The sequence below is a fragment of the Larimichthys crocea genome, chromosome XVII (genome assembly GCF_000972845.2).
Source record: "Larimichthys crocea isolate SSNF chromosome XVII, L_crocea_2.0, whole genome shotgun sequence".
In the NCBI taxonomy this organism is placed as follows: Eukaryota; Metazoa; Chordata; class Actinopteri; family Sciaenidae; genus Larimichthys; species Larimichthys crocea.
Genome location: NC_040027.1, coordinates 20,594,579 through 20,613,350, shown reverse-complemented (window position 1 = coordinate 20,613,350; position 18,772 = coordinate 20,594,579). Strand labels below are relative to the sequence as shown.

Genomic DNA, 18,772 nt, shown 5'->3' with positions numbered 1-18,772 from the left:
CAGTCTCTAATGATGGAGTCTGACTAAAAAGTAGCATGTGTGAACTAGTAAAGATTGGGCAGATTTTAGCCCTTGGATGTTATTTATTGAATGTGATATATAATTTATTGAGTACTGTCTACATAAGATAAGATAAGATAAGATAAGATAAGATAAGATAAGATAAGATAAGATAAGATAAGATAAGATAAGATAAGATGGAGTCTGACAGCTGTTGGAATGAAGAACCTATGGTAGCACTCCTGGCACATTCTCGTGCAGGTGGTGAGAGGAGTTGCTCATGATGGATGTCAGCTTTGTTAACATCCTCCTCTCCCCCACTTCCTCTATAGAGTCTACAGGGCAGTCCAGGACAGAGCTGGACGTCTTGGCCAGTTTGTTGAGTCCTTTCCTGTCTTTCTCTGCGCTTCCTCCTCCCCAGCAGAAGACTGCTTAGAATAATACAGATGCCACCACAGTCACATAGAAAGAGTTTAGGAACTCAGCAAGTGGAGACAACTTTGACCCTTTGTGTACAGGACGTCTGTGTTGTCTGACCAGTCCAGTTTGTTGTTGAGATGAACACCTGGATATTTGCGTGTTCCCTCCATGATGATATCCGATCCCTGGATATTCACCAGTGTGGTCTGAGGTGTCTTCCTCCATCTCTTTTGTCTTGCTGGCGTTGATGTGAAGGTGGTTGAGAGAGCACCAGTCGATGAAGTCCGTGCCTGTGCTCCTTCTGATACCCGTTCAATGATGCCTGTATCACCAGAGAACTTCTAGAGGTGACCATTTGTCAATTAATTTGTGATTTAAAAATAATTCGACCATAAACTGAACAATTGAATCAAGTCCAAAGAACAGGAAAAGCAACAATTCTGACTATGAGACAAAGTTTCCTTCAGTGATAGACATTTTTAGGTTTTCTGTCATTGCATAATATTTATAACCTGTGGGAATCTTGGACTAAATATATTTCTTCTCTGGCTGACAAACACTTTTTCTGTCTAGCTGTCAACATCCACATTTCTTTATTTATTTATTTATTTTGAGACACTGAGTGTACAAATCCTACTAATGAGGAGGTTCACACAGCGCGACACCTGCTGATCATTTGTTGTAACTACTTTTGGCGTGCTTGCTGACTATTTAGACTGTGCACACTTCATCCCGAGGGAAACATATAAAGTGCTTTCACTTTTAAAATAGATATGACGTGTTATGGTCACTCAGGTGTACATAAAATATAACTGTTACGTTGCATTACTCCATGACTTTCTCCCGCACTAATCACACTATACCACTAGAGGACGCACCGGATCAATCTCACCACTGCAGGTGTCTTATGTTTTGTTATGACAAACACAAACAAATGTACAAAACAGGATATAAATATTGATATCTCTGAGGTAGATAAGCACTCAAATAACACTGAGGTATCACCTGAGGTGTCTGGAAATGTGTTTAGTGTGAATAAACTGTAAAATTACCTCATCTTGAGATAACAATGCCAGTCTATTTTGACCTCAGGAGTTCCTGTCTCCTCATTACACAGATAAGTAAAAACTTCCTGTATCCTAAAAAACATCCGCCGACAAAATCCTCCTGTCTCATTCACTCTCCTAATTAATTAAATGTTGCGCAACTATGAAATGTCAATTGTGAAATTTTTGCAAGAATGTGATGCAACTGGTGTAATTTAATTAATGTGCAACCTTAATAAAACAGTATATCATTCAGTCCAGACATTTTTAAAAAAGTGCTGCACACAGTTCCTGTTCATTGTTCCCCTAACACCATTTCCTCTGGGAAATTTTCAGCCTTGGGACTGTGGGGAACTGGACAAGGATAATTACTGGAAACCCTAATGGGGGCAGGGAATGTGTTGGCTGTAAATGGTCCTTTCTTTTTGGTCTGATTGGGCTGGTCCACTCCCCCTTGTTACTCCTTCATTGGCCCAAACCAACATCAATCTGTTGATTTCCAAGTCCCCCTCAAGTTTGAAACTTTTTTTTTTTTTTTTTTTACGAGGAGGAGGAAGAATCGAGTTACAACTAAGTCTTGTAACCGATCTCACAGCAGCCGAGAGAAGAAAACACTCTTTTAATAATTCACACATTTGTGCCTGATACACGGCTACAGAACAAGAAAAGGATCTAGGAGCTGGTGGACGTTTGTTTTGTTTTGTTACAGTGGGGGATCCAGAAAAACAAGCGAACAAACACACAACAAAAAAGAAAACATGCTGTGAAGCGACTTTTTCCCCCCCAACTCTCCTGCCCTGCCAGGATGAAGACTTGTTCAGATTAACTTGTCGTCTTGTTGGTTGACCGCTCCTGTGTCCCGCTTCGAGGTGAAGGAAAGGTGAGTTCATGTTCACGTCGGTTGCCGCCGGTGAAGGTGGAGGTTGATCTTAACGGTCGAGCGGTTTTTAAATGAAACATGTCATCAAACCAACAATCAACGGTCACATCGATTATCAGCGGCCTGTGGTCAAATCACTCCCCGCTGTTATTAGGCCGGTAAAATGTTTGCTGTTGTCAGCGTAGGGCTTTGTTGTTCATGCTCAGTGGACGGAAATAAACTTACATAAAAAGCTCAGTATTGTTTGTGAGGCTGTATTTTTTTAAAAAATATTTAAAAGTTAGCGGAAGTAACGGTCAATCATTCCAAACGTATCAGTTAGGGGCGAGTTCCAAATATAGCATTAGCAGCAACTGGCAACAAATGTCTGCAACTTATTATGTTAAACAGGCTCATTGTAGACTATTATGAGTGATTAAACTGATGATTTATTGACTAAATTTGACAATTCATCAGCTGACAGTTTGATTAGTTTGGCTTTAAATAGAAACAACGCTGTTTATTTAGCAACTCTCATGCATATTAAAGAGATACAATGAGAAAGAAGCCGTGTTGTGGGTAACAATGGAGATGAATCAGTTTTATGGGTTATTGATTGAAGCTATCTGGAAAGTTTCCAGAAGGCGTGTTACATTTTAGACTTTTTTTACTTTGTGTTTGTTGACTTATTATATTATTTGTGCTGTCCATGTTTTATAGACCTTGGGTAAAACTTAAAACAATCTGTGGCCCACACCGCAGAGAATATGCAGATCATGAGGCCAGCTGAGAAAATATTTTACAAGAACCTCATGTTTTACATTCATGGTGAGTGTACAGAGTCGACATGATTCACCGTCACGCAAGAAAGAGAGAAAAAAAAGCATAAGAATGAGGTAAAGTGATTTCCCACCCACTGGTTTAAACACCTAATAAGAGTTCCAGTATAATCCAAACCGAGACTGAAAAGGGTGAAGACATATGTTTTGCAAACAGCGATATGTTTTGTAACACATTGCTGTGTTTACATTGTAAAGCTTCTCCCCCCTCCAGAACAAGGCTAGACTGTGGATGAATAGCGTCACTGTGCAGCCAAGGCTCTGGCAGGTAGCGGCACACATTATCATGCACAGCCTCAACAGACATGTCAAATGAATTATGGCCTCGGTCGAGACTTGGGAGTTGCCTCTCAGCTTGCATTAGCTGTATCAGTTGTGAAATGAGTTGCCGTCTTTGGAGCTTCTCTGTTTCCTAGGCCTCCTTTGTGACTTTGTTGCTTGGAGAAATAACTGACAACTGTTGAGCTGATGCAAGGCCAAACTCACAATCACACAATAACTGTAGGGCTTTATTTCAATATGTACTGTGTATATATATACACTTCTATCAGCCAATGTCTGTAAAGCTACAGGCTAAATAACCAGGAATGTTAATGATTGGTCTGTTAGTAGTTTGTCAGATCTAATTATCTACTGAACAGATGATGATAACTATTTTTTTACTGGCAGCTCCAGCATGAACAGTTTGCTTGCTTGACAGTGTTGTGAGCCCCTCAGTTGTAATAGCATTTACTTTTTTTTGTGGAAATTTGCAATCAATGTCTTCTCTGTAATTTTTACACTTTGCAAAGTCATCCTGCGGATGTTTGACACCCCTGCGCTAAACCATTAGTTCCCAAAGTATTGGACACGCAATCTTGCAACCCATAACTTCTGGGGGAAATGGTCTTTGCTACTGGGTTTCCTGGGTTTTTGTGTGTAGAAACCTGGAACATGCCAAGACTACCTTTGCAGTCTGATTAGCAAATTGATTCACGAAAATGACAGGAAAGACACATTCTGCTCATTTCTATAAACAGATGCGTATGAATGCAGATTTTTAAAAAGGCTAATAAAAAGTTCAATTGTCATATCCTAAGATTGTATTTCGGCCAATGCCTTCTCCCTCTGCAGCTCTCCACATGGACTGGTGCAACCTAAGCCCACAAAAACGTGACTAGTCAATACAACTCGGACTACAAACAGAAACCAGAGAGCTTCCGGTGCCAAAATCTTGGTCCCTTGCTGACAGATTCTGCATTCATATGCAGATATCTGTTCATAGAGATTATTTTGACACGTGACCCCCTCCAAAAGAAGCACTGTCTTCATTGTAAATTATTTGGTTGGGCAAATACAAAAGCTCAACCTCAAGCGTTAGAGAATTGCAGTGTTCTTTTTTGTATAAAAGTTTAATCCGTTAATTAATGTAATAATCAATAATGAAATAATCCTATCCTTTGTCTTGGACAGCATGGAAATATAGTGAAATTAAAGTACAGTACAATAGAAAAACAATTAAAATCCATTTGTTTTAGATTTCATCCATGGCTGGTTTTATTTGTTTTTCCATCATTAATCATAGCTTTGTGCTTCACAACAACTTTATTATTGTTTCAGCACAATGGGACTCTGAATGACGAGAAAAGATAATAGACAATAATTGCCCAGCAGGATTGAGCAGATGCTGGTGAGCCTCATCTATGTATATTTCAGTGTAACTGTATCTGTGCAGATCCCCTCCTCTGAGTGCTTTTTAGAAGAGGACAATACAGTCACGTTGTCACTTGGCGTTGACATTCCCTAAGCAGTGTTATTAAGGACAGAGCTTGAAATTGCAGCAATAATGCCGGAGACACTGTTGAGTCCTGCTGAGGCGAATCCATGGTAACTCACTGACAAGACAAGAGAGGTGTTTGACCTGCTTTTACTAGGCTGCAAAGTTCAGCTGAGCACGCAGGTGGCCTCCAGTTTCCCTGGAAACCCGAAACACTCGGAGCATGTGGCCTCGTCTGAAAGAGCAAAGCCACATGACCTGCAAATATCATGGCTGTATTGAAATTGAGAGAGTGAGGGATGGTGTTTTCTGCCGTCTCGGTTGAGATCCCACTTGAGTCATCTTTTTAGTCACAGTCTTGTCCTCTCATATTGGGCCGCTCTCTGTTTTCACTGATCTCCATCCCTGCTGTTCTTGTAGCCAAGCACAGTGGTATTTGCCACTCCATTGACATACCGAGTTAACAAATTATGCTCTCTGGGCTTGAAGTGAAGAAAATTAGTCATAATGTGTCCTGCTCATATGGTGGGCTTAATTAAAATGTCATAGGCCCAGAAGTCAGTCATAGCTCAAGCACCAGTCAGCACCTCTATTATGTCTTGCATTACTTGCGGCGCTGTTAAGATGCTAATTATATTGTAAATAATATGTAATTAAAAACTTGGACGTGGTGGTCAAAGTGAAGTCATGTTAGAGTGGACTTTTATTTTATTCTTTAGTAATCTCTCTTTCTCCACAAATGCGTTATTCCAGATCAGCTCAGCTGTAACCGTAAAACAACTGCCCACATGAATTTTAATGCCATAACAAATGAGTGAATGTTGTGTTGGCCTGGCCTCGGGCAACGCAGGACCTACTGTATTCCTAGCCTGGTTATACATGCGTAACACTGACTGATGTTGCTAAATGAACACTATCAGCTGAAAGCCGCTGTCTCCTCTTGTGTATGTTGGTAGCCCACCCTTTACACCTGTCCCAGCCTGTTGCACCATGGCAGACTCCTCTTAGCCTAGGGTCTATTTTAGTCCAAATCGACTGTCTGAATTATTAATCCCTGATCCATTATATGCCAATGTATTAATTATTAAATGTTCAGCAGGCTCTGGCAGATCTGAGAAAACTGTTAAAAAAAAAAAGAGGTAGTATGGGGCATGGTGTCTGAACGAAAGGCGCTGATTGCCTCGTTTTCTCCTCGGATCTGCACAAGTCGTCACGGATCATGACTGTGTGGGAAGATGAGACAGTGGCAGCACATAACCACCATACAAAATCTTCTTCATCATCTTCATAGACGAGTGATACACATGGCATACAAACACACGCATTGTTCCCCACCACCAGGCTCTCTTATTAGCAGTCACCACATCCACTGTTATGCAATATCTCAAGAGAAGAGTGAGACAAACACTACAATACTTGATGAAAGATGAAATTGCAGCATTCACCAGTCCTGAAATCCTGCTGTTGATTTCCTAAACGTGGAGTGGTTCCAGTAGTGCAGCTCATTTGAGTGGTTACTCTGAACACAAAGCACGGATGTACCTTTATATAACAAACAGGATTGTCTATTGTTTCTCAAAGTGGAGACGGATTATATCACACAGCTGGAGAGAAGAAGTTTTCTCGTTCACAATTTCCTGATAAGAATCCATTTTAATGACAGTGATCAAGATCGAGAAGCTTTATTTGTGTCGTTTTTTCAAACTTTTCCGCAATTTTCTTGTAATTTTGTTTCTCTGGCAACTGTGTAATGTTTTTATTTGACTTTCATTCAAACTGCCGACTTTGGAGACGGTTGAGTCATTCTAGACGCTCCCTATTCACACATGTTGGCTGTTTTTTATTTAACTGTTTCTCATGGGAGTTTTAAGCAAAAGGCAGCAAAGCAAATACAATATGATCAGAGTGTGTACACAGCCCCTGCAATAAACCTTACCTTTATGAAGCTTATCATGTTTAGCTTTTGTTGGCACGTTGTCAGTGGCAGAGGTATTGATTCAATTCCATGTTATTGCTTGTATTGTTTATATTATTTTATCCGCCTCCACAAGTGGTGGATTATCATGCCATGTAGTACAACAGCACCACTAATACTCAACTCAGAAATGAGCCATTAAAGCAAAAATGCTGCCAAAAAGTTTACAGTTATTGTTTTTTCTGATAGTGAGTTGAATATGTTTGAGATAAATCAAGTAATTTAAATATGTCATCTTGGGTTTGGACATTTTATACATCAAACAATTAGGTGAATTAATTGAAAATAATCAGCAGAGTAATTAACAATTGACCAGCTGCAGCCCTTGAATGGATTCTGTTCGCTCTGCTTATGATATTTGTTTAGACTTTGACCTGTTTCAAGCTTTAAAATATCGTATTCATGGTTTTTATTGAACAGTTGACAACAGCAGGAAACAGCAGAAGAAAGGAGACGGGGAGGGGTACAGAGAGAAAGACATATGGTAAAGGTCATCGGCCGGACTCAAACTGGGGGTGGCTCAGTTACATGGCATGTGTCTTGGACCTCTGTGTGACCAAGAGTTACACTTTCTGAAAATGTGAAGGATTCAAATCAAGAAAGAATCTTTTTATATGAAGGGCACCTGGAAAAATACTAATTACGCTTCTGAATGTTGAGCTAATTTGTTGAGTATGCAGCGAGGGAAAATTGGTTACTGTCAAATATCAGATATAATTATGGTCACACATTACGTTGAGGGCAGATTATATGGTTGTTTGTGCTGTGTGGCACGTGATTCGGTTATGATTTGCCTGCTCAGAAAGTTAGAGAGCAGTAAATCTCTACAAACACAGATCTTGTTCTCAGTAATCAGCTCCATCCCATAGCAGTGAAGATTTCCCTCTGCTGATGGAGTTGTCTCTGTCAGTGTCACAGTGCCCCAATCCATGTGACTACTGATCCCTGAAGAATATGAAAGTCGTGACATTTTCTGCTGCCATCGACCAATCACTTGTAAGATGAAGTGTCATGGAAAGTTCTATGATCTCTGCCAAAGCCTTTTTAGCTACGTGTGGTGGCCAAGCACTGTAGAAACACATTCTTTTATTGGTTTTCTCTTTATGTTGGCTGTTATCAGTATCCACCAAGCTGTCGAGATTGGCAGCAGGTATTAAAGTGGGGATATTTTGGGTGCTGTGGCCTCTTCTTCCTTATGAGGCATGATGGCATGGGTTAGAGTAGGCGGAAGCTACAGGTGTATCCAATTTCTGGCTCTTTCTCAACTGTCACACCTCAGCTTTAGTTTGACTGACAAGTGAGTACAGTCGGTGCAGAGGCTGCCTTCTGGATCCTGCTCAACGCCCCCCTTTGGAAAACTAATGCCATGCTCACATCATGTTGGATTTACTCTAAATATGAACAGCCTTAAGGTAAAGAAATCTACTCTACTATATCAAGTCGCATGTGTGAAATTTCAATGTAGTTTACAGTATTTAGTTTACAGTTTTTTAGTTTTTTTTTAGTTTTAGGAATTAGTGAGTCGACACCGGAGACAAATACTGCAGCTCGTTCACCACTTTCGGGTGTCACAAATAATATAAAATAGCACTAATACAAGTAATTGGTTAACTAATTAGGCAGTCAACATAAATTATTTAAGTCATTTATCAAGGAAAAAAGCAGAACAAACTCTTTCCAGCTTCTTAAACATGAGGATTTTCAGTTTTTGTGTCTTTTTATCATTGTAATTTACATATTTTTAGGTTTGGGACTGTCAGCAGTTTGAGGGCTTTTGGACTTGCAGTACTTTCTGATTTTTTTAAAGGCTAAACATGAAGGTCCCAACTCCTTTTATGGCTTATAGACACCAGAATGCTTACATGAGTTGGGAGTAGTGCAAACAAAGTCATTTTTTTTCTTCCTAGGTTGTTTATAAGAATTCAGTGTTGAAGGATCCAAGAGTTTACAGCCATGTGGCTCTGTGCGGCTGTACGTGATGCTTTGACAGTGCTAACATGCTGATGTTTAGCAGGTGTCTTGTTTGCCAGGTTCATTGTCTTAGATTAATGTATATTAGCACGTGAACATTTGCTAACTAGCACTACATACTACAAGTACAAAGCTGAGGCTTATGTCATGTTAGTTTTTGGGCTTCCCATTGTTCCAACATTATTATTTTGAAACCCTAACTGTCAGAAAAATATCCGACAGCCTGTTAAACAAAAAGCCCACTGCACCAAAGGCCTGTTTTTCTGACAGCACCTCTGCCTGGAGTTTTGTTCCCATAATCTCTTATTGTATTTGAACATGCAGGAAAGGACAGGTGGCTTTCGTCAGGTGTAGTCATGATAATATTAGTCAAGTGACCTTCTGTTGTCATGATAACAATACATGCACATGGTTAATATTGTGGCATGGTCACAGTTTGATAAGGTTGAGGTACCAAAGTGTTACCTGTTTTGCCTTGGTTATCATTATTCCTAAATAACGGGCTTGCATGGCACCATTATGTATTGGACAAATTGTAATTTTGACCTGTGGATACCGCTCTGTGATGAATCAGAGGATCTACAAACAGTTTAGAGTTTATCCTAAAGGGACCATAAATGTCTCAAATGTACCAAATTATATGGCAATCCATTCAGTAGTGGTTTAGGCATTTCTCTCTCTCTCTCTTTAGTAAAAATGTGTAATAGTTTTCATTATAATGCAGATAAGTGCTTCAAAGTTGCAGGAACAAGACGTAGAAGACATTTTTACAGCCCTTATTCACTGCATTAGTCTCAAAGGTCTCGACAACGGCCACATTGTGAAAACGCTAAATGAAAACGACAGCCAGTAGGCGTTGTCATCCCACGTATTCCCATTTCCCCAAATGAATTGGAAAAAGTGTCCCCAATGCAGACAGCTTTACCTGCCCTGAAACTCAAAGAGGCAAAGCAAATTAAATCCATCTAATAAAGAGCCTATAGAGCTTCATCCAACCCAGCTTCAATAATCCTCCAAGGACTAGAGGGGACAGTTTGGTTATTTCTTCGTCATCACAGCCTCTTTTTACCTCGATCCCTCAGTCAGGCAGGGGTTGACAGGGCTGTCTACACCTCCAGGAGGGTGTGAGAGTCCCTACATTACCCAGACAGCTCCCTTACTGTCACAAGACATCCATCCAACACTGTGTTGGGTCTGGTTTCATTTCCATGAGTCATGTTTGCTCAGCTTTTGCCTGCATGTCTTTGTGAGTGAATTTATGCTGGCTTGTTCTAAGCGCGTTGATGATTTTGTAGCTTGTCTAACTGCCATAATTATGCCGAGGAGCTGTTGGCTGCCGCAGTCTGTCTTTGTTTTTCATTTTCAGCTGCTCTGCAAACCAGGCCTGTCAATAATGTGTATGCATACGTGTGTGTGGATGTTTGTGTGATTTATGATTGCATTGATGGCTGTGGCTTGTACATTTCACACCAACACTGCAGTTTTTACTGCCGTCATGTCGTGTCCTGCCTTAAATCTGTTAAAAATTTTTTGCCTCTGTAAATAATACAAAGACGCTGTGTCAGGGTTGGCCAGGCAGTCCCTGGGCATCGGACTTCACAGGCCATTTAGATTTGGCACTAACCACCCTCATGCTGCAAAGTAACAAAAAAAAAAAAAGAAAGAAGAGAAGATCTGTGATCGAAAACCTTTTCATCGCTCCAAACATTTGTCTCGAGTTCATGAAACCTTTAGATATCTCGCCTGAAGGAACTGGAGGCGTAGAAGTGAGGATACCTCTATCCTTTGGATAAGAGCTCGAGGAGTCTTTTATGTCACTCTGCAGCTTTGAATCAAACCTCAGACAGACGATCTTGAATGCCACTATGTTAAAATGTTTGTATTCATAGGTATGAAAGATAAACACTTTCTTACTCCTCCTCTCCCTCCTCCTCCCCCTCCCCCCTTTCCTGTTGTTTGACAGGCTACACGGCGCTGACAGCTATGATGGCTCTGGTCCCTGACGAGAGTGGAATTTAATGAGCACTATGAAATCACCCTCCAATCTGAGAAAGAGGTTGCTTTTCTTAATGTGCCCATTATCCATTCTCACCGCTCTAAACTCCTATATGTCAATCAGCAAGGGCACAGAGAGGAAGGGAGGGTGGTAAATGACGACTTACTCTTAAGTGTTTGAGATAAGTGATTGTCCTCTTGAGACGGACCGAGGTGATCAGAGGGTGACAGCAGGACTAAATGATTGTTTTCAGTTGCGGCTCAAATAGAAATAAAAATCTCCCGTTCATTTTTTTTGTTGTTATAGGTTTTTTTGGGGGTTTTTTTTCCGGTGATCATTAGTGTCTTTCTCTGTGTTATCAATTTCACACACATTGCATCAGGGCAGGATTTTCTGTAACAAGGGCAATGTGGCAAATTTAGAGTTACAATCATGCTGAAATGGTCGATAGGGATCTGCCAGTGATCCTTGATCAGCACAGCAAGAGGCCCGATTAAACATCCAGCACCTGCAAAGAGAGAGAGGGAGTAAAACTAGATTCAGCATGAGGCGGTATATAAATGACCTCTCATTCAACACCTACATTTCCCCGATGTTTCAGGATTGATATACAACACCCCTCCACCCTTTTCCCTCTCCATCTCTCTGCATCTTGTCTCTGCTCTCCTCTCTGGGAAGCATCCTGCTGACACTCTCTCCAAGGAGTCTTATTGATATTCCTGGAGAGGCATTGCAGAGGGAGAGGGAGAGGGGAATGAAAGTCACACTCTGTAACAGCAGACACGCTGCCTTCTAGTACCAACAACAGTAAAAATCACAAGTCACCCAGCAGGAATATGTCACATTCATTTTGTCTGCCGCACTAATAGAATCTCTCCTGCGATGGATTTTTATTATTCTCCAGCACGTGGAGAGGCAATTTGCCAGTCATACAGATTTTCAGCTAAGCTTATGGGTTACTTTCCTGTGGAGGGATATTGTATAAAGATTAAACTCCTATTGTGATGTGAATGAGGCACTTAGCTTAAATATAATTATTTTGTTTTCACCGTGACAGTCACCTACAGAATTAGGTCACATTTTAGTATTTCAGCGACAAGGAGAACTATGAATAAAATTAAATCTGGCTGTTTCGCCTGTTTCATATTTAATTTTAGTAGCCGTGAGGCGAAGAAGTGTTTTACTTATTTGGATTTTCTTGATTTGTGACTTGCATTTCACAGAATAAGCCAAACTTGTCAGTTAATTGTAGCCTTAGACAAACTTTGTCTAGCTTGTTTAAACTTGCCAAAAATAAAAATAAAGGTATTGTTTTATAATAAAAACAGGAAGAGCGTAAACTGGAAAAAGCATGCCCGCTTTGCTACTTTACAAATTTCGATACCTGGTGTGACAAACAAGCTCTACTTGACGAGTACTTCTCACAATCTAACAAATCACTATACATATTTGTGTAAATCTGATATTTTCTCCTGCACAACTGTTTTGACTTTGACATCTTCTTCTTGCTTTGCGTCTTGCTTTGTTTTTTGTCGTGTTAAGTGGAATGGGCAGGTATTGTTACTGTGTGGCTGTACACTCTGCTCACTGACCTTGCAGTAACTTTTCACGTAATAAATTGAGTGGATAATGCATCTAAACTCTACAGTGAAGGAGACTGTTTAAATATAATTTGCATTCATAAAATTCTGCAGACAGTATTGGGAATAAATCACAGCCTTAAGTTGATTAATTTAATGACAGAAAATCTGAAACAATTTTAATGATCAGTAACAATACTGCCAAACTTTCTCTGGTTCCAGATAATCAAATGTGCTGCTTTTTTATTTGTTCTATCTTTGTAAAATTTAAATTTAAACTCTTTTGTAGGACGTCACCTTGAGCTCTGGGCAATTGTAACCAGCATTTTCTGTTTTTATAACTGAAATTTGATGAATAAAAATGAGTTATTAGTTGCAGCCTCATTGAAACATCTCCAAAATTAAGTCCAGGGAGTTGTTTTATGAGTCTGATTTAAGATCAAATTAATTACTTTTTAGGTTTCTTTGTATACTTGTGTAAGAATAGATTTTTTTGAAAGTGGTAGCCGTGTCATTTTCGCCCTCCACGTCACCCTCATTCATCCCTCCCCAGTGCTGTTATGGGAGGACAGTTGTTGAAAAATCATTGCCTGTTTACTCTCCTGTACTCTCAGGTTATCCTTGGAGATCTGTGAAGGTCAGAGAGGTAATATACAGGAAAAAAAAAAAAGATTAATTTTATTTTTTCAAAGACAGAATGTACAAACCTGAACAAGTGACCCGCAGAACACATTGAGACGTGGCTGCTGAAATGATGCGGCATGCTGTGGACCTGCCTCATTTGATACGTGAGATGGGAGGGGTGTGAAAGCCGGCGGCCTCCGTGACCCAAACTATTTATGCGCCTCCATAATGGGTGCAGCCTTTTACTGAGTCGCAGTATTTTGGCACACACACACACACACACTCAGAAATGGCATAAATCAAGCAACATGCGTACATTGAATGAGTTGGCACTGTCTGCCTCCTGCTCACTTACACACACACACATGCACACCTAATCCTCCGAATGCATTCAGCATGAGACATCTAGATTACATTGACTGCTCTGCGTGGTTGTGCTGTAACTGACTTTACTTTTGCAAGCGTAATGACACATTCCTCTCTAACTGTCTTGTAGGCTCTGAGCCAGAGGGTTGCTGGGACTAATTTGACAGCTGCCACGGCTCATTATCTGATAAAGGGGACAGTTCTTGGCTCTGCAGTTTAAACAGTATTAGTGTAGATGTTATTTGCAATAAGCTCACACATTGCAGGATGTCAGCATGTTATGTTTGGCCCATCTTTGCTTTCAAGATGAGAAAGTCAGAGATACTATCTAAGAAACTGTCAAACTCTCTTAATTTCTAGTTTCATATCAGCTGTGATGTAAAAAAAGAATAAAAAAATGCATGCATGACCAAGTTTCCTCTATTTCTGTCTCATCTCGACTCAGACTTGATCATGGACTCCTTCAGCACGAAGAGTTTAGCCCTGCAGGCGCAGAAGAAGCTGATGAGCAAGATGGCCACCAAGAGCGTGGCCAACCTCTTCATCGACGACACCAGCAGCGAAGTGCTGGATGAGCTGTACCGCGTCACCAAGGAGTACACCCGCAACCGCAAAGAGTCCCAGAAGATCATCAAGAACTTGATCAAGATGGTGGTGAAGCTGGGAGTGCTCTACAGAAACAACCAGTTCAACACAGAGGAGCTGATCCTGGTGGAGAACTTCAGGTAACCATTGAGAGCGACTAATTATCTTTTGGTTTCTTTTTGAGAGTTAGATGAGAGGTTTGACGCCACTTTCATTTCTGTGCAGTAGCCAGGAGCTAGCAGCTCGAGAGCTTATCTTCTGTGTTTAATCTGTGCAGAAGGTTTAAGAGGAAGTTACATGCAGGAACTATGTCTTGACAAATCACAATTTATCAATCTATCCAGCACCTCTGTGCAGTGTCTCCACTGGTTGCTCCACTGGTACCATATTGTGTAGAGCAGACCATAATTACAAAAAGCTGAGTGGGACAAACCATTCAGCTTTATTAATTTATCAATATCATGAATTTCTGACCGCTTGGTGAAAACAACTCCTGACAAACTGCTGGTAAAAAGACTTGCACAGCCTCCAGCACTGGTAGTTGCATGTAAATAAGACCCAGTCATAACATGAATTTATCACTACAAACACTGCAAAAGCGGTTAATTTAGGCCATTTAAATGATGTGACTAAAAGGTGACCAGTGGAGGTAATCATGCATGACCACTCAAAAGCCCGAACATTATGTTAATGCAGCATATTTTGTTACTTGGTCGTGTTTTAATGGTGTTGGTAAGCAGAGTCAGCTAGCTGTTTTCCTCCTGTTTCCAGTCATTATGCAAAGCTAAGTTCCTCTTTCTCTACACGTTACACACAGACTGGATGACACTCGGTAAGAGCAGTAATAGGAGTATTTCCCAAAATGTCTAAATGAAGAGCGCTTGTCACATCCTCCTATATAAATATTGTTGAGAAACAACAAGGAGCTGGTTCTGGTTGAGAGCTTCAAGTGGGGGGAGAACTGCAGTTCAAGTACATTTTTTTTGTGTGTGCTGATGGAAGCAAATTAAGGAAATTGACTTTTACATCAGTTTATATATTTTCCACTAAAATAGTAAAAGTCAGCTCGGAGGCATGTGAAGCTGACACAAGTGCACAGTATGGAGAATGGTGATTATATTAGCATGGAGATGCATCGCTGTGAAGGACAATACTATGACTGATATATAGGGGGGTTGCGAAACTTTCCTAAAGAAAATCACAAGACAGCAGTTTCTATTTTTACTTTCCTCTGCTTCTCCAGTCAGAATTAGAAAGTGACGGCCTCTCCTCTCCCTTCTCGTCTCGCAGGAAGAAAGTCCACACCCTGGCCATGACGGCGGTCAGCTTCCACCAGATAGAGTTCACCTTTGACCGCCGCGTCATGAGCGCCATTCTGAATGATTGCCGTGAGCTGCTGCACCAGGCCATCAAACGCCACCTGACAGCCAAGAGCCACTCACGAGTCAACCACGTCTTCAATCACTTTGCCGACTGTGACTTCCTGGCGGCTCTCTATGGGCCTTCGGAGGTTTACCGCGCTCACCTGCAGAGGATCTGTAACGGGGTCAACAAGATGCTCGACGAGGGGAACCTCTGACCTTTACCTCTAGTCACCCTTCATCTTACAGATTTTTCTTTTTTTTCTTTTTTTTTTTTTTTAAGGTGACAATCACGAACATTTTTATTTTTCATTTGTTGCTTTTGTGTTTGTGTGTGCCTTTCAACCATTACTGTAACCGTGAAAATCTTGGCTAGTTACTCCAAAGTTTCTTCTCCAGCTTGACTTTTTCAATTGTAAACCCAGCAGATGTTTTTTTTTTTTAAACGAATGTAAAACGTAATGCTCTTATCATTATATTCAAGAGTAGAAGCTTTGACAACTGTGCCTTGAGAAAAAAAAACATATCTCCATTCCAAGGGCACTATGTTTGCTCTCTTACTTAATCTAAATGACATGAATCCAGGCACAGGCCTTCAGTTACATCTCCGTAAGGTGCTTTTAATGGACAATAATGGTTTGGGGAGCACCAGGAGAGGAAAGGAAGTGAATTTAGGTCTTTTCCAAATACCCAAGGACATAAAAAAGTTAGGGTTTTTTTGTTCATTTTTTTTCTAAACATAGTATTGCACTCAATCCTGAACAAGCGCTGTACTGTACTTTCCTGCGATAATGAAACCATGTGAAGCATAGCAGTTGAGTAATCCTGCTTAGTCTGCATCTTACAGCTCTCACCATCATGCACTGAAGTCCACTTTGTAGAGAGGCAAGGCTTTTGTTTAGAAGGCACCTATAAACCCAGTTTTGCTTTTAATAGTCTGGTTTATAGCCACCACAACAAAGATGAAGTATTTGGGTCATAGGGGGGCCATAAACATGAAGGAATTTGATTGTGCTGTGTATTGTTGATTGTCTCTGCGCTGACTCGAACGTCTCTGTGGCTGTATACACTCGTCTGCTCAGACAAACTTTTTCTTGTCTAGGAATGTCATAATCGCAGCAGGGGAGCACGGCAGCACAATGTGGCACCAGGTGCAAGAGGTCGCTCTGGCTCTTTGTCAGAGGGGAATAAAAGTGCTTGTCATAAGAAATGTTGGAGCCCCAAGGTCAGCTGTGTTTTCAGATTTATCAGCCTTAGGTATACTAAACTCTGATTTCAATTCTGAATGAAAAAGACTCCACAATGAGCAGCTGGATGAAAAGGACCAGGCAGAGTATACAGAGATTAGAGCAGAGACAAACGCAGTACCTGATTGTACTCTCCCTCCGCAATTATAGCTCTACTCTGGGGTAGTATAATGGCCTATAGCCTGCCTCTGTCGAGCAGCTACTCCATTTCACCACACAGCAGCCTCATGTAATGTGGTGATAACCATCTCTGTTTGCCCGACGCAAGTCCTTTTAATGGAGTGAAAGATGTTGTGTTTCATCCTTTATAAAGGAGCATATGAATAGTTACTACTATCCCTCCTCGAAAACCTCACATAACTGTCTTTCCTTTTTGTCTATGTGTTTTTGTATCACTGAGCCTGTCTGGGAGATTGTTTTGTGCCGCGGCCTCATTTTGTATTCTGCGTGTGAGCGTGTGTTTGTGTGCGTACCTGTGAGAGAATTGGAAATTGAGCCGTGTAATAAGCACTGTGCTTTTCCAGATAGGATTGCTGAAACTTTAACTTCATCCACAGCAGCTCTGCCAAAGAAAGGAAGACTGATGTTACTCATAATGCAGTCTTTTTCCAGAGGAATATTTCGGAAAACAGTATGCACTTGATCATTTTAACCCTGTTAATGGTGATAATGAAGATGAAGGTGGTGGCTGTTGTGGTTTCTTTTTTTTTATTCGTCTTTTTATTCCTTAGATGACTTCCCCTGGCATATTCTCCTCCTTCCCAGAAAGATTTAATTTTAATTATATTTGGATGCCATTATCTCCAATCCCTCCACATCTCAGGGTTAGTTTGAGTCTCCCTCTGTTTAAAAATCCATGACATATTAAGTAGATATCACCACTGCAACAGCCCCACTTGTTTTAATAAAGGCTTTTTAAGTGAAGCATACTTTGCATTTTTACTATTGTGAATTGTGTTTTTATTTTCTCTCGTGTACATATGATTGTTTTTGTGTCTCTGTATTGTATCCAGGCTCAACAAATATAACACAATTTACTTTTTTAAAAGAATAAATTTCTTGTCTTATTTCCTCAATCGAGCACAGAGTGTCCTCCCATTAGTATGTTGGAGTTTTCTGGCCAGATCAGGAGGTGGTGGTGGTGGTGGGGCTGGGAGTAATCTGACTATGCCTGACCTGGATTTCACCGTTCAAATCCCTTCCTCTTGCTCACAGCTTTTGTTAGGAAGCCACAAAAGCAAACACAAACTCATCTTACTGACAAACAATTCATAGTTTTGGGTCATTTTTTTCCACTTCCTGCAGGCCTACGCCACGTTCAAGGGCAGGACAGGAAATGAGTAAGATGGAAAGACTTTTCTGCTTCTGTATTTGGAAACACTGAACTCAGCTGCAGTTTAATTTCAAGTGTAGCTGGATCAACACTGTGTGAATACAGTTTGGGGTTAATCCATCATTGAATTTGCTGCTTCTGAGACTTGGGAATTATAATTCGGCCTGTAGCACGTCTGCAGATCCTCCCTGCAACACACTTGAAGGACTACCAATTATCATCTAATGTTCTTTATCACAACATGTTTTTTTTGTTTTTTTTGTGAATGCCCCCTCGAGTTCAGATTGTCTCTCTGTGTACTTTTTTTTTATTATTATTTGACTGTGACGTCAACCTAATGAATCATCCATCCACCTGTCTTCTATTTTAGGGCAGTTGTGTAAGAGGTAAAAGCAGAATAAAGGAAGTATTTGACAAGGAAATAAATGTTGAGAATTGCAGAAGGCTTATTTTATTTCTTTTTTTCCCAGAGTCTGTATGTCTCGCTCAAACACATTAAAATTTCCAAATGACAGTCACGACGTGATTATCAGTGGATGTGACTGAGGGCTCTTAATACATTTTGGTGAAGCTAGCTTCCACTGGGGCATAATTATCATTTCTACATAATGAAGTGACTACAAAGGAGCTGTCCTGCATCATAAGAAGGAAGGAGATGGAAAGAATTAAGTGCACAGAGGACCCATTACTCTTTCCTCTCATGTTCACAGATTACTGAGTTATGATTTGTAGCACAGGCTTCTAACCTGAGCTAAACAAAGTTAGGCTGAGCTATTGTAGTGTCACACTTTCAAATATGACAAAGGAATGACTC

General features: G+C 40.6%; 1 protein-coding gene across 1 annotated transcript; it reads left to right on the top strand.

The window, feature by feature from the left end:
- The first annotated feature begins 1,874 nt into the window (after window positions 1-1,874).
- Window positions 1,875-18,385, top strand: tnfaip8l1 (tumor necrosis factor, alpha-induced protein 8-like 1). The gene is made up of 3 exons (XM_010729695.3): window positions 1,875-2,346; window positions 13,878-14,157; window positions 15,308-18,385. Exons 2-3 carry the CDS (start codon window positions 13,886-13,888, stop codon window positions 15,594-15,596), a joined length of 561 nt encoding a protein of 186 aa, XP_010727997.1. The 5' UTR covers window positions 1,875-2,346; window positions 13,878-13,885; the 3' UTR covers window positions 15,597-18,385.
- Window positions 18,386-18,772: the final 387 nt, after the last annotated feature.